This window comes from Periplaneta americana, chromosome 4 (assembly GCF_040183065.1).
Source record: "Periplaneta americana isolate PAMFEO1 chromosome 4, P.americana_PAMFEO1_priV1, whole genome shotgun sequence".
Taxonomy (NCBI): domain Eukaryota; kingdom Metazoa; phylum Arthropoda; class Insecta; order Blattodea; family Blattidae; genus Periplaneta; species Periplaneta americana.
In genome coordinates, this window is record NC_091120.1 from 47,701,591 (window position 1) to 47,719,583 (window position 17,993).

The following is a 17,993-nucleotide window of genomic DNA, read 5'->3' on the forward strand; positions in this document are numbered from 1 at the left end:
ATTCGCTCCGGCGCCGAGGATCGAACCCGGGTCCTTGATTCTATGTACTAAGTGCTCTAACCACTGAGCTACGCCGAAGTTCAATTCACAGCACAGGATCAAATTTGTCTCCTCTAATGATCATTGTTATCACAACAGATATATTCTGTAGGACCAAAAATTAATCTTTATGTAGATTCGATATAGGACTAAATGACTTTCACAGTTAACATTCAGTTTTTCATGTTGAATCTTTCGTACACTACTTTTAACACTTGAATATAAATAATTGATTAAATGGCGGTCTTACTCGTGTTAATTATGTAAGCATCCTATGTAAGTATCCTATACATACAATCCAAAAACCAAGAACTCAACACACTAGAACAATATGAAATATACAGACACACTAAAACACACCCTAATCAAATTCTCAACACACAGATCAATTTCAGAACACACAAACTATTTGACTCAATTCTTCATCACACGAACGCACCCACACAACAGGCAGCGAAGTTGAGATGACGCCGAGACACAGAAGGCTCTGAGGATGGTGTCAAGTAGCACCGAAACGGCTGTAAGCCACACATGCGTACATAATTAATGCGAGTAAGATCGCCATTTAATCAATTATTTATATTCAGTTTTTGTTCTGGATCTGTCTTAACTGGGTTTCTAATTATTGTTTAACAATAGTTTACTTACGTCAGGTACAATTTCTCTCCTCTCTGGAGCCCTGCTGAATGAACTTAATTAATTTAACGATATTAATATTTGATGTTCTCAAAATTCTACTATATTGTTATAACAAGAAAACATTCTGATGAGGACAGATAAAAAAAAAATTCTTTCACCATGTTAATAATGTCAAAAGCAGTGCTCATATAAATTTTGGCCAGGGGCCGTTAACAGAATGAAAAAAAATTTCAATGGAAAAATTTATTGGGAGACATAGCAATTGTAGAGCTATTTTTCAACATATTCCCCACCGGAACTGGGACATTTGTTATGTCATGGGATCGACAGAGAGGTGCAGACGGCTGTCAAACGCTGGTTCCGATCCCAGGCGGCTGACTTCTATGACACAGGGATACAAAAATTGATCCCATGGTATGACAAATGTCTAAATTCCAGTGAGGGATATGTTGACAAGTAGCGCAACAATTGCTTATCTGTTTCAATAAATCTTTCCATGCAATTGTGCTTTTATTCTGTAAATAACCCCAGGGAAAATCACTTTCTGGACGGCCTCGTAATTGCGGTCGAATGGTCAAAATTTGTATAAGCACTTCTATTGACATTATTAATATGGTGAAAGAAAAAAATTAACTTTTTTATCTGCCCCTATCAGAATGTTTGCTTGTAAGTTTATATTTCAGTCTTCATCAGTGTCTGAGCATTTGCGATTTAAAGATAGGCTTATGTGTTAATTATTATTACGTGATTACAGTTCACGAATACCCATTTCATGTGGGTTGTACAAAGTGAATGTCATATACAGAGCTATGCTGATGACTGACTTTTAATCAGTAGGGCTAGGATTTTGATGACCTATATATCATGAAAAAAATGTCCTAAAACAATGTATTTATGACCTAAAAATCTTTAAAAAGTGCTTTTAAAAATGCCCTAAAAATTGTTCTTACATAATTGGCTTAGTAGGAAAAGAGGTTTTGTACTACTTCATATTTAGACTAGTAATTAAATTAAATTCTAGTACCAACATTTAAGTTTATTTAATTTTACATATTTTTTTCTAAATGGTACACTTTCATTAATTATTTTACCTGATGTAGTTTCCACGTAGTCCACCACAAGTCTTATCCTGAATTAGCAGGGATAGAGGAGTCTATATTGAAGGTGTGGTTGGAGTGTACTACGTTAAAATGGCAATATTTGTGTAGAAAAACGATTAAAATATTATACAAAATAATCGGTATTAGCCACCAGCATAGCTTGGTCGGTTAAGGTGCTTGCCTGCCGATCCGGAGTTGCGCTCGGTCGCGGGTTCGATTCCCACTTGGGCTGATTATCTAATTGGGTTTTTTCCGAAGGTTTTCTCAACCGTAAGACAAATGTCAGGTAATCTATGGCGAATCCTCGGCTTCATCTCTCCAAATATATCGCTATCACCAATTCCATCGACGCTAAATAACCTCGTAGTTGATACAGCGTCGTGAAATAACCAATTAAAAATAATGGGTATTAATGGACAAAATATGTAGACAAAATATCAAAGGAAATCAACATTATTTTATATTAATAGTGGGGATTCATGGAAAAAATTAAATGAAAATGCCTAAAAAATGTCCAAATAAAACAAAAGACGCTCTTATGAGTTCAAACAGGCAAAAATGCAAAAAAATTCCCTAACAAATGTGTCTTAAAACACTCAGTTTATCACATAACATATAAATACTAAAGCAGCTATGTTTCTGGCTTACAAGAAAAAAGATGCAATTTCATCAAAATCCTACCCTATTAACCAGTAAATTTTGTATACTTACTTAAATGGCTTTTAACGAACCCGCAGGTTCACTGTCGTTCTCGCATCGGCCCTTATCCTATGTAAGATTAATCCAGTCCCTACTATCATATTCCAAATCCCTCAAATCCATTTTAATATTATCCTCCATCTAAGTCTCGGTCTTCTCAAAGATCGTTTTCCCTCAGGTCTCTCAACTAACACTCTATATGCATTTCTGGATTCATCCATATGTGCTACATGCCCTACCCATCTCAAACGTCTGGATTTAATGTTCATAATTATGAAAGATGAGAAATTATTGCGTCAATTAGTGTAATTAATAATAATAATAATAATTACTTCCTTACTCACAAACGGCTTTAAGGAACCCGCAGGTTCATTGCCGCCCTCACATAAGCCCACCATCGGTCCCTATCCTGCACAAGATTAATCCAGTCTCTATCATATCCTACCTCCCTCAAATCCATTATAATATTATCCTCCCATCTACGTCTTGGCCTCCCCAATGATCTTTTTCCCTCCGGTCTCCCAACTAACACTTTATATGCATTTCTGGATTCGCCCATACGTGCTATATGCCTTGCCCATCTCAAACATCTGGATTTAATGTTGCTAATTATGTCAGGTGAAGAAAACAATGCGTGCAGTTCTGCGTTGTGTAACTTTCCCCATAATAATAATAATAATAATAATAATAATAATAATAATAATAATAATAATAATAATAGTAATAATAATAATAATCCGTGGCGCTACAGCCCGTGAAGGGCCTAGACAGACCAGCCGGCTGCTGACCTCACGCCCACATGTCGAAGCAGAGGTGGACGATCATCCAACCAGAATGGAGGTATCGTGTGGTTAGCACGATGATCCCCCCAGCCGTTATAGCTGGCATTCGCAATCGCATTTCGCTACCTATCGTAGCTCCCCAAGTGCATCACGATGCTGGGTGGGCATCGGTCCCATACACTGGCCGAAATTTCATGAGAAAATTTCTTCCCCCATGAGGACTCGAACCAGCGCGCATTCCGTAACGCGAGTCCTAGACAGGATGCCTTAGACCGCGACGCCACGGCACGGGACATAATAATAATAATAATAATAATAATAATAATAATAATAATAATAATAATAGTTTATTTTGCATACATCAGTCTTTTATTATTTCTTACACTATAATTACAATGCAATTTGGGGGTAAAGGGTTAAAAAAATATTTTGGTGACACACTAGCAAAAAAAATTGAATACTACTGATATAGACTCTTATTATGGGTGAAAACCTAGATCATATATACCCAGATTGCTCTGCGTTATAGGCTTTGATGGTAACAACTTTTGTCAGGTTTACTGTACTGCCATCTAGTTGTTACATAAGGAGTCACGTCATAACTCCCATTTGAATTGCATTAGCGACTGTACTGCCATCTCGTGTTCGTTTACGGCGGACGGGTGGCGATCCTGGCGGTTGTTCTCTTCAAAGTGCAACCGATTTTAACATAGGAATGAGCAAACTATATTGGTGTGGAGTGACAGTAACCTCTGTCGCAGTGGAAGATCCTGAATCTGATAGATATTTGTAATTTAAGCAGTAGCTAAACTTCTTGTATTACACGTATGATGCTCGAGTTGTATCCATATCACGCATATATTCATATAGAACAGAAAAGGCCAAGATAGATAAACAGCTAAAGTATACAGAGAGGGTTATATGTGAAAGGTCAAATACACAAAAACATCACCTATGATATTCAGTGGTTTCCTCTTGATAGAGAGAACTGAATTTTCTGATATGACTCACTGCATCATGTACAGTATATTTTCAGAAGTCTTACGTGCAGAAGTATCAACTTAGATCCAAACTTAGATCCAAGCTGGCCAATAAACTAGGAAAATTATTAAAGCATATTATTTATTAACGATCCTATTAATTACTGTAGTATGAAATTTTTGAAGTAGGTTATTTTACGACGCTTTATCAACATCTTAGGTTATTTGGCCGTAAGAGATGAAGGTGATAATGCCGGTGAAATGATTCCGGGGTCCAGCACCTATAGTTACCCAGTATTTGCTCATATAGGGTTGAGGGAAAACCCCGAAAAATCCGGAACCAGATAACTTGTCCCGATCGGGAATCGAACCCGGGCCACCTGGTTTCGCGGCCAGACGCGTTGTTACTCCACGGGTGTGAACTGTAGTATGAAATAACAGAACAAATTTACACGTACAAGTTCATTTCTGACGTTCCTTAATTCCTAAATTACTATGCAGAATCAATTCACCATTTACGATATTAACTCCACTTTCGCCTTTTGACCTTTCCTCTCAGGTTTCTAACCCCAGCTGTGTTTACATTTCTGCCTTACTACATGCCTCTATATTTTCCTTCCTCTGGATTATTTTTACTAGTAGAATACAAACAAAATTCGGAATGTAAGCTATGCACTGCAGTTTACATATTCAACTCTATTCACTCCACCATCAAAACACTGTTATTCAAACAAGAACACAGCATAAATTTACCTGTTCACACTGATCTAAGTCAATTTTCCCTTTGAGCTTCCTGCAGTTTCGGTCGGTGTAGTACTCCAGGAAATACTGACCGGGCAGCTCACCAGAATGTCGCAGTACAAACCACCTTTTGCGCCACCTCTGCAACAAACAAAAACTTCTGTTATTTCATGAAACCTAACATAATTAATTTTACGCTTTTTTTGTAGACTCCATAAATAAAGTCCCAAAATGTCAGTACACAGCATCTGCCACAACAGAGCTTAATGCTGTCACACAAGTGGGTTCTTTAGTTTTCAGAGTGATTAATTACACTGTTTTATATTTAATTATTCTACTTTTTAATGTTTCTCTAACTTTAGAAGAGGTGTAGAAGTTTGCAGATGCAGAAGAAAAGTATTTATTTATATGCTTCGTCACATTAGTTCAAGTTATTTATCTTGCGTCTGCAAACTAAAATAGCTAGTTAAGTTTCCATGAGATGCAGAATATACAACTTCTTCTTCAGCTGCATGGGTTAGACCTGTTTCGACTTCAAGAGATAGTGTCTTTCATCCATAGTGTCTTAGGTTTTCAAACACTTATTTTTCTTGCACGATCATCATCATCATCATCATCATCATCATCATCATCATCATAATCCTTCACGAATTAGGCCTCTTTAGACCTGTTCCGGCCCCATCTAGCAGTCTTCTAAAAGGTCTTCCTGGTCGACGATGTCCTTTAGGTTTATACTGCATCATAATTTTTGGATTCTTGAATTTTCCATTCTTCTTACATGATCTAGCCAATTTAATTTGTATCTGCTGATTTTTTCTTCTACTGACTCTACTTCTAATTGTTCCAAAATTTCTTCATTTCTTTTTCGGTCTAAAAGAGTATATCCTGCTGTCCTCCTGAAAAATTTCATTTCCGTTGCTTTGATTCTGTTCATGTATTTTTTCTTTAATGTCCAAATCTCGCTTCCGTATAAAAGGGAGGGTAATGCTAGTATATTATATATATTTTTTTATTCCTGTAGATTTTTGTACTAATTTAGCTTTTAATGTATTGTTTATTATTCCTAGAATTTGTGTAAATTTGGTAATTTTCTTGTTCACATCTTTTTCATTTTGATAAGATATTTCACAACCTAGATAATTGAAATTTTGTACTTGTTCGAGGCATTGGTTATTGTGTATTATCTTACTTCTGACTGGGTCTTGTCCTAAAAATGTCATTACTTTTGATTTTTGTGCTGAAATTTCCATCCCAAAATCTTTTAATATTTTATTTAATGTATATAATCCTCTTTGTAAATTATAATACATTATAATACAGTAAAACCTCGTTAATCCGGACAAATTGGTGGGGTAAGTTGACCGGTTTAACGAACATTCGGATTAACTGAAATAACCTACAAGAACAGTAGAAAGTGCATTAAAACTCCGTTTATAGCAACAAAATACGTTTATTATGGTGTATTTAAAGGGCATAGGCCTAAATACACTCTTTTGCCTAATGTATAAAAGTACGTCTTAAAATAAGGTTCTTCAATTTTTCTAAACTCATCGTTTTTTTTTTTTTTTGCCTATCCGAATTAAGCGAAGTCCGGCTTACCGGGGTCCGGATTATCGAGGTTTTACTGTATAATAGCCATTTCGGAAGCCTGTTACAGTCCGTTCTTTGTATGTGTTCATACTAGTTCTGTTTATGTTGTATTCTCCCATAATAGATAAATTTGTATTAACAAAAGCCGCCCTAAATAAGAGTTCGATAGATAGGCCTACTAATCAATTCATAAAGAATAATCATTAAAACCAATTGTAATAGTAATAGTAATTTATTCACCATAAAGATCTTTACAAATCATGGCTTCGTCAATCTTATTTCTAAGTCTTAATCTAGTTTCTGATTATACTATGAACATATTTATGAATTTGTAGCTTTGTTATTGCAGGACATCTGCTGACATGATACAATTACACATTAGTAGGCACTTTCCGCAAGGTCTAAAGACATAAATTCTTCTACAGTATATGGCATATGATGCAGCAGCAACCTGTTGACTATGCTTTTAAACTTCTTTTGTTTACTACTTATTATGGAGCTTGGAATTTTATTATACATATTTATACCTCTATGTAAAATACTTTTAAGACTTGTGGTTATTCTATGAGTGGACAAATGGATATGACTTGATGTTCTTGTTTGATACATGTGGTAGTCTGAATTCAATTTGAATTTTGCTTTGTTTTTATGAATGAAGGACACTGTTTCTAGAACGTATATACAAGGTACTGGCAGAATTTTGAATTCCCTAAAAATTTATTTACTCTGCGACCTTATAGGTGCTTGTTTCATAATTTTTATAATTTTCTTCTGTAGCTTAAAAATTTCCGTAATTTTGCTTGTTGCGCCCCATAATGGTATGCCATACTGAATCTGGGAATGTACATAGCCAAAATACATAGATCTGAGAACTTCATTAGAGGTTGTTCTGTTTAAAATTCTGAAAGCATATACATAGCGGTTCAATTTTTCTATAGTTTTCTCAACATGATAGTTCCAGGTTAAAGTAGAGTCGATCCAGATGCCTAGAAATTTTGTATTTTTAACTTCCATTATGTCGTTATCATTTATTTTGATAGGAGTAGAATTTTGATCGCTGCTATTGTTAAAGAGTATGTAAACAGTCTTACTAATATTCCGTTGTAACTTATTTTGCTGAAGCCAGTTTTGGAAGTGGCCATTGACTGTACTTTGCAACTCGCTAGAGTTAAATAGCATATTTGTATCATCAGCAAACAAAACCGTCTTAGCAAAAGGTATATGATCTGGGAGATCATTTATATATAATAAAAAAAGTACCGGTCCAAGAACTGAGCCCTGCGTGTGTGACAACTTGAAAGAAAAAAAAAGCATTAAGATAAATGATACGAAAACATAGGAAATCATTTACAATAAAAGTTTCTTGGGTAAAAATGATTACTAATTATAGCTAAGGATGATTTTAACACATGAGATCCTATGGCATCAATCGTTGCATCAGAAATTTTAAATTGTTTAAGTTGATTTAAAGTTTCTCGTGGGATCGTGCCACGGGCACCGAACATGAGCCCAAAAACTGTCCAATGTGTAATGTGGTATTGTGCTCCAAGATGCTGACAACAAGGCTCATATTATGACTTGTTTTTCACGACACACCTCTTCTGGCTGTTACTCATGCATCTCGAAACGTTTTGTTACAATTTAACACTAATTATTAAATGACGAAACTCTTCCTTTAATGAAATTAAGTAACATTAATTACATAGTAAACGGAAAGATTCTTGAAATGCCATTATTGTGGTTTTGTAATATATTACTGCTAGTCCCGGTCCCGGTCCATAAACAGAGAGGGTTTGGAATTGAACGGGTTACATCAGCTGCTTGACTATGCGGATGACGTGAATATGTTAGGAGACAATTCACAAACAATTAGGGAAAACACGGGAATTTTACTGGAAGCAAGTAAAGAGATAGGTTTGGAAGTAAATCCCGAAAAGACTAAGTATATGATTATGTCTCGTGACCAGAATATTGTACGAAATGGAAATATAAAAATTGGAAATTTATCTTTTGAAGAGGTGGAGAAGTTCAAATATCTTGGAGAAACAGTAACAAATATAAATGATATTCGGGAGGGAATTAAACACAGAATAAATATGGGAAATGCCTGTTATTATTCGGTTGAGAAGCTTTTATCATCCAGTCTGCTGTCAAAAAATCTGAAAGTTGGAATTCATAAAACAGTTATATTATCGGTTGTTCTTTATGGTTGTGAAACTTGGACTCTCACTCTGAGAGAGGAACATAGGTTAAGGGTGTTTGAGAATAAGGTGCTTAGGAAAATATTTGGGGCTAAGAGGGATGAAGTTACAGGAGAATGGAGAAAGTGACACAACACAGAACTGCACGCATTGTATTCTTCACCAGACAAAATTAGGAACATTAAATCCAGACGTTTGAGATGGGCAGGGCATGTAGCACGTATGGGCGAATCCAGAAATGTATATAGAGTGTTAGTTGGGAGGCCTGAGAGAAAAAGACCTTTGGGGAATCCTAGACGTAGATGGGAAGATAATATTAAAATGGTTTTGAGGGAGGTGGGATATGATGATAGAGACTGGATTAATCTTGCTCAGGATAGGGACCAATGGCGGGCTTATGTGAGGTTCCTTAAAAGCCGGTAAGTAAGTATTATTATTATTATTATTATTATTATTATTATTATTATTATTATTATTATTGGAATACAGCTTCCCCAATACCGTCTTTGTGCAACACAAACTCCACTTGGACTCAGTGGGATTCGAAATCTTAGCCTAGCATGGAAAGCCAATGCTCTAATCGTCTAGTGTGTCATTGCCTTCTGCATCAAAACACAAAGTTAATTTATTACCATCATCATCATCATCATCGTCGTCGTCGTCGTCGGCATCTTTTAATTTGTCACTGGTCACAATCTCGACCTATGTTAATTTTGTGTATGCGAGTAATTAGATCACTATTTATAATAATATGAATGAAACGAAATAATATTTAATAAGAGAATTTCAGTGTCCACAATTCATTACTCATTCTAGGGCACTATAATGACCAGAGCCATTAGACGATAATAGATACGTTAAATGTTATCTTACAGTATGACTGTACACATAACTTTCGTTTCATAGTGGATAATAAATTATTTACAACCAAATTTGTAGGTCAGAGGTCAACATGAGTCACACATCACATTTCCCTGATACAAAAATAACATCTTAACAAGCTGTACTACAAAAACAACAAAATTGCACTTGTCAGTTAATGGTCTTCATGTGCATCTTTTCTTACAGGTCTTCGCAAGTCCGCTGGGAAGGCAATGAGATTGTCGAACGTGTTGGAACAGAGGAAAGGAAAGCTAGACATACTCGTAAGTGTATCAAAAAGTGACATTTTTTAATAACCGTAAGAAAAATTGAAGACCTTAGTTTTTCCGTTTGATTTAGTGGGATTTTAGCTCAGGTCTCCATACTGAAAATTAATCCCATGTTTGTTCTATGGCCTACAACATTCGACAAGCCCGGAATATAGGGTAGAGTAGCATAAATCGCACCGCTTCCTAAATGGCACCACTGCCAATTTAAAATAAGTTACTGTAGTAGTGTGGCATCTAGTGGTATTGTTACAATCTACCATATGAATTTCCACCATGTCACTTGATTTCTGCCACTTCTTTGTGTCAGCAGCGTGGTGATAGTGTATCTAATATAATCGCTCAGGTGGATGTATATTTAGCTAACATTTTGTAACTAAATAACGGATTTGTATGCAAAGGAATCCATAATCTTAAGATGTTATTGGTTTAAATAAATATTAAATAACATTTAATTTAGTAGGATTTTCGAACATGGGGTGATTATAGGCTAGAATGAAGGAAATAATAAGTTATGACGTAATTTCTCAATTCGCACCACTTTATAGGTGCCTAATTCGCACCGGTGCGATATGAGCAACTGTAGCAATTCTAGCCGTACAAAAAAAGACCCCAAAATTTTAACTGAACGAGGAATGCATCAGGTGAGTGCAATATCAAGTGGTGAAAAGGGCGTTAATACAACAATTGTGTGTTGTACAAGTGCACCAGTTATTTTGTCCCACCCATGATGATTTTTAAAACATCAAACAGTGCATCCTACATCATCAGCTGGTGCTCCTCCAGGATCGTTATGACACTCAAACCTGCCATAGAAAAAAGTGCTGCTTCTGTTTGTCCAGCTATACGACCCATTCCAAAAATTTAGAAGCTAGATTATCTCGGGAAAATGGTGTGCTCCTGTGTCAGCTTCCTCGTCATAATACTCATAGGCCCAGCCTTTAGATATTTCTATCTTCAAACCATTTCAGACAGCTATATCATGAAGCAGTTCTTAGGTGGCTTCGGGATAATCGCGGAGAAAAGGTGACGCAGTTTACAGTCTGAACTGCCTGATGAAGCACATGGGGGGGGGGGGGAAACGCATTCAGGAAGTTTAAATGTTAGGTAATTTATGCTCTATTTTTTTCAATTTCATTTGAAGATGCGTTACTTTCTTTCATTAATTTCAATAAACTTGTAATTTGCATTTATTACATTATTCATATTAAATACTGTTCAATATGTTCAATATTAAAAGCTTCCCTTCATCCTGTTCCCTGCAGATAAAGAGGTGCGATTTAAGAAACCGCAAGTGCTATTTAGGAAACTAGTTGCCTACATGGCACCACTGACAAGTGTTTTGAAAATGTCATTTTAATTAAATATTAAATCAATTTCAAGGATTCCTTTTTACATGAAAGGAAAATGTTCTGGGAATGTATCTCTGTAAAGGAATGCAGAAAATAAAAACTGTATTGTTCAATAAAAATTATAAATGCTAAAGTGGTGCGATATAGGCAACCTTACCCTACGTAGGTCTGGGGTAAAGTGGTCGTGTAGTAGAACATTCCATGAATATCTGTGGTAGATTACAGGATTGCATCTTCATGAAATTCCGTCAATACAACAATAAGATGGCAAGTGTATTTTGATTTCTGAACCTACGTAGTTCCAGATGGCTGTGCCTGCATAAAGCTGAATGTATACTGTGACGTCACAACCATTTACAGATGCTTCAGGGAAGGAAATAAAACATGAAGAGTATCTGGATTAAGGGGGAAGTACACAATTGGCCTGCAGAAATTTAGTAAAATTCATTTTTTTATATCTCTGCTACTATAAAAGCTAAATGAACATAACTTTTCATGCTTAATACACATACATTGCACTTTATAAAACATTATTCAGAATATTAAAATGGCTAATAATTACCTATAAAATAATATCAAAGTTGCATAATTTTTTACAACCGTAAAGAATTTACATAATAAAATATAGAATTAATTAGATATCTGCATGATCCTTTTACTGGAATGTTTTAAAGACCTATATCAACAACATAGTCTAGGATCTTTTACCTATTCCTTCAGGAAATATATTTTCATTAATAAACAATTTTAGACAATGTAATATTGAAGGTAATAATTAAGGGAAAAAAATTCGAATGTGCTTGAATGCGACAGGCTCTTGTAAGTAGATTTACTGACATATAAAAGAACTCCTGCGGGACAAAATTCCGGCACACCGGCGACGCTGATATAACCTCGGCAGTTGCGAGCGTCGTTAAATAAACCATAATTTAATTTCAGTTCTATCAGCGATTTTTCCGGAGCTGTCACACCCGACCTCTACATTTTATAATTATTACTATAGTCCCGTCACTCTAATTTCCGGCAGCCAATCACGTTGCAGGTCGGCTAAATTTAAACGTGTGCGTCTTGTGATTCGCTGATGAAGAGGTAAAGCATTTCCTAAGGCTGGATAAATACTTAATATATAATCGCCCGCTATATTGGCTCTTTCGTTGGCGTTCGCAGAAAGCATACGAGGACGTTATTTGCTGAATTACAGTGCGTTTGATTTATTATCATAGGAGCTACGACATGATAATGTTTAACGGTGTGGCAAATAGATCCCTCGTCTGGTAGCTCGGCAACGAAAGAACAAAAATGGCGAACGATACTACCTACCTAGACTTTATAGAGCCTTGACTTCCTAAGACGTAAGCAAAGAGGAAGAGGAAGAGCCACGCCGGGAATAACAGCGTCGCGACTATAAAAATATTCTATTCGTAAATAAATTTGATGGGAAAATGCTTAGCAAAACCTTTGTTACAACTGAAGTATTCTTGTGCACCATTCAATCGATGGCTTTCCTAAAACACGCTATAAAATGTTTCATATAAAACAATTCTTTTTTCTCGAAAAAGAAGCAAAAACGAGCAAAATATTGTATTGAACTTTTTGTTTGAAATATCTCAAAGAATAACCTCTTGAAATTAATGACATTACTTTCGGTTCACCCTCTATATTTGTCCACAGAACAGAATTCTATGGACATAAGTACAGCATAAAGATTTTATATTATAGACCTGTTATACAGTATAGGCCTACACACAGACTATATTTCTGTGTTTACTGACTGGCACATTCAAAGAGATTAAAAACAAAAACCAGTTAGGTTCTGTAAATGGAGCTGCGCTCTTGGAACAAGACAAGTTAAATACAACTCAGCCGACAATTTCTAACTCTATGTTTATAGGATTACGTTTTAATCACAAGAAAATACAAGCAGCTTACTAATAGGATCAGCAGGAAGTGCTGTTTGAAGAGTAGCTACGTACCTCCTCTGCAGAGACTCTGTAATTTCAATCTGCCTCCAGATCTTAAGATATGAGCTTGGCGGGATGTGAATGAACCTTCCACACAATGGACATAATGCCCGTATTAAACAATGAAATAAATACACATAACGCCATAAAAAAGTTATTTTCCTCTGTTAATTTCGTTTTACTGTAATCGAGGAGTATGGATATTAAACTTCGTATCAGTTTACTTCGTGATACAATGCATGTTAAAAGTTATAAACGTACCTCATAAATAATATATTGTTAATATAGAATTACAGTGCATGTTGCTTTAGTTTTATGATGAGAAAGGTGCGGCATAAGCATCGTGTACAGTGCTCAGCTTTAAGGCCATATGCTGGCTGTAGGTCTGAATTCTGCCCAGGGCATGGATGTTTGTCCATTGTCAATGTGATGTAATGTCCACTGTTGTGTTATTTGGAAACCCGACGTCGCGCCAACATATTGTGGCAATTCCATCATGTGTTCGTCTGAAAATGTATCACATCTCGACAGGATCCCGGTACAGGCGCAGATCACAACTCTTCGAGAAGTGTCAGAAAAAGAAAGTCACATACGGTTTATAATGTATGTGTTACCGTAAATGTACGAAGACCGGTAAATGTTAGAATTTACCGGTATAACCTAACATTTACCGTTATAGTGCGGCAAAGCCTCAAAATATCTTATTAGATTCATATATTACTGTAAATGTACGAAGACCGGTAAATCTTAGAATTTACCGGTATAACCTAACATTTACCGTTATAGTGCGGTAAAGCCCCAAAATATCTTATTAGATTCATATGTTACTGTAAATGTACGAAGACCGGTAAATCTTAGAATTTACCGGTATAACCTAACATTTACCGTTATAGTGCGGTAAAGCCCCAAAATATCTTATTAGATTCATATGTTACTGTAAATGTACGAAGACCGGTAAATCTTAGAATTTACCGGTATAACCTAACATTTACCGTTATAGTGCGGTAAAATCCCAAAATATCTTATTAGATTCATATATTACTGTAAATGTACGAAGACCGGTAAATCTTAGAATTTACCGGTATAACCTAACATTTATCGTTATAGTGCGGTAAAACCCCAAAATATCTTATTAGATTCATACTGTATGTTACTGTAAATGTACGAAGACCGGTAAATCTTAGAATTTACCGGTATAACCTAACATTTACAATGCGGTAAAACCCCAAAATATCTTATTAGATTCATATGTTACTGTAAATGTACGAAGACCGGTAAATCTTAGAATTTACCGGTATAACCTAACATTTACCGTTATAGTGCGGTAAAACCCGAAAATATCTTATTAGATTCATATATTACTGTAAATGTACGAAGACCGGTAAATCTTAGAATTTACCGGTATAACCTAATATTTACCGTTATAGTGCGGTAAAACCCCAAAATAGATGTATACATGTTGAACTTTTACCAAGAGATGTTGGTAAATCTCAGGACTTACCGATCAGCTGTGGTAAAATCATATTAAAGAAGTAAAACGAATCCTTACTAAGATTTGCCGTTCTTCGCACTTCTACAAATCTATTTCCAATTCATATTTTATTGTTGTTTTAGAATCTATTTAAAAATATAAATAAAAATCACCTCAGCAATGACTGAAATGTGAACGATACCACGTCGAAAAGTGCGCCGAAAGACGTTCATCGCTTAATAAGTTTTGCTCAGACTAATATACTCACCTTATGCACATTTGTGCGCATTTACTCTCATTCAATGACTGAAATAATTTTTATTTATTTTTAATTTAAGTTATTTAATTCTAATGCGAGTATAACATACAATATTCTTTGTTAAAAATAGTGAAAAATATTATAATTTTAACAGCCGTCTGTTATAGTATTTCATATAAAAATTAACAAAGCCTTTACATCTCCTCAAACAGTCTAAATCCACAAATAAAGTAAAACATTATAAAGCACTTTTTTGTTGAGCACTTTTTAAACATTTACACTTTTTGAACCCTTGTCCTCCAATGAAAGATAGTTGTCCAACCACTTCCCGTACACTAATTCCTTCTTTTCCTAATTCTCCAATGCTGATAAAATTTTCTTTACACAATATAAATTGGTTCCTAGAGTACAATGACTTCTGTTTGCCAGCTTTGGTACCAAGTTGATAAAACTCATCTTAAATATTTATGATCACTGCTATTATAGATTTTGCGTCAATTTTTGCATCCGGTACTTTGATTCTCACATTCTATCCGACTGAAAGTTTTGGAATTTTGTTACAAGTGGCTGCTTCCATTTTCTTCGCTTGTATTTCAAGAACTTCTTTGGCAGCCTCTGGGAACCGCTTCACCCTTGCAAACATGTCTGAATCTGCACAACGAAGGCGGGATTCTTCGTTCTGGATTCTTCGATCTAGCTTTCACCAGCTCGCATCGGTAAATCCTGAGATTTATCAACATTTCTTGGTAAAAGATCAAAATGTATGCATCTAATAAGATATTTTGGGGTTTTACCGCACTATAACGGTAAATATTAGGATATACCGGTAAATTCTAAGATTTACCGGTCTTCGTACATTTACAGTAACACATACATTTTGAACTTTTACCAAGAAATGTTGGTAAATCTCAGGATTTACCGATACAAGCTGGTAAAAACTAGATCGAAGAATCCAGAACGAAGAATCCTGCCTCCGTTGTGCAGATTCAGACATATTTGCAGGATCGATAAAGTGAAGCGGTTCCGAAAGGCTGCCAAAGAAGTTCTTGAAATGCAAGCGAAGAAAATGAAAGCAGCCATTTGTAACAAAATTCCAAAACTTTCAGTCGGACAGAATTTGAGAATCAAAGTACTGGATGTAGACCGGGCAAAAATTGACGCAAAATCAATAATAGCAGTGGTCATAAATATTCAAGATGACGAGTTTTATCAACTTTGTACCAAAGCTGACAAACTGAAGTCATTGTACACTAGAAACCAATTTACATTGTACAAAGAAAATTTTATCAGCATCGAAGTAGGAAAAGAAGAAATTAGTGTACGGGAAGTGGTTGGCAAACTATTTTTCGTTGGAGAACAAGGGTTCAAAAAGTGTAATTGTTAAAAAAGTGTTCAACAAAAAAATGTTTGTGTAAATCATCTTTCATGTTGTGTAATTCTAAATGTCATAAGAGCCAATCTTGTTGTAACAAGAATTAACATCCATAATGTTTGTTTTACTTTATTTGTGGACCTGGACCGTTTGAGGGGATGTAAAGGCTTTGTTAATTTTTGTATGGAATACAATAACAGACAGTGGTTAAAACTATAATATTTTTCACTATGTTTAGTATGAAATATTTTTGATTATATTCACATTGGAATGTAAGACTATTTAAATAACTTCAATTTAAAATAAATACAAATTATTTCAATCATTGCTGAGGTGATTTTTATTTGTTTTAAAATAATCATAAAACAACAATAAAAAGATGAATCGGAGATATGTAAAATTGCGATGAACGGTAAAGGTTTTTTATTAAATTAATACTATTTTACCACAACTGATCGGTAAATCCTGAGATTTACCAACATCTCTTGGTAAAAGTTCAAAAGGTCTAATAAGATATTTCGAGGTTTTACCGCACTATAACGGTAAATGTTAGGTTATATCGGTAAATTCTAAGATTTACAGTACATTTACATTTACAGTAACAAATGTATTTCTTCACACTGCAAATGGGTAAATACCCGGTGGCAATGGTGACTAATTACACTCCATAATGACAATGAATAATAAACATAATAAATAATAAATTAATAATAATATAAAATTAACAAGAAGCATCCTAAATTAAATGAAGCACGATCACTTAAATTACGGTAACATTTAAAGTAAACCTAATTTGTATCTTAACTGTCAGTTTGAACTAAAAGTCACGAGTAACTAAAACCTACGAGTATGATACTGTATGTTCATACATGCACAAGTACCTTTCAGCACTACACTCATTTCGCTGTCAACTCACTCACTGCACTGGAACTACGACACATTTCACTGATACTATCCTGATTTCACTAACACTTCAAAAACATTTCACTGTTCAAATACTTTGTTCTACTACTATAAACTATAAAACTTCACTGATACAAACACACTTCACTAATGTAGGCCTATTTTTTATTAAAAATTCCTAGTTGATGTTGAGAGAAGGGGTGAATATGAAGACTGCATATTTCAGAGAGAACATTACTAAAAAGCGGACTCAAAGAATTTCGTTATGTAAATAAAAGTTATTTTGTAACATCAAAGTAATCACGGGTTTAAGAGTTATCCTAATCAATATTAAGGGCCTACTACGATTGTTTCTCAGTACACACGCATTTAATTAAATAAACATTACTAAATTCTCTCGTTCGTGAATGTACTTTTTAGTGGTTTATTTTACGACGTTTTACCTACTGCTAAGGATATCTAGCGTCTGAATGAAATGAAGGTGATAATGCCAGGCGAAATGAGTCCATGTCCAGCGTCGAAAGTTACCCAGCATTTGCTCTTAATCTGTTGACTAGTTGAGGGGAAAACCGCGGAAAAACATCAGCCAAATAACTTGTCCTAACCAGGATTTGAACCCGGGCCCGCTTGTTTCATGCTCAGGCATGCTAACCGTTTACTCCACAGCGGTGGACGTGAATATAGGTGGCGATGATAATTGTCTAATCGGTGAATATAGTGATCGATAATAATTACTGCTTAATACGTGAACGAATA

General features: G+C 35.2%; 1 protein-coding gene across 1 annotated transcript in view; it reads right to left on the reverse strand.

The window, feature by feature from the left end:
- Window positions 1-17,993, reverse strand: part of dos (daughter of sevenless) — a 167,145-nt gene that overhangs the window by 12,057 nt on the left and 137,095 nt on the right. The window contains exon 2 of the mRNA XM_069823289.1: window positions 4,993-5,121. Within this exon, the coding sequence (XP_069679390.1) occupies window positions 4,993-5,121 (129 nt within the window). The remainder of the gene's footprint in view (window positions 1-4,992; window positions 5,122-17,993) is intronic.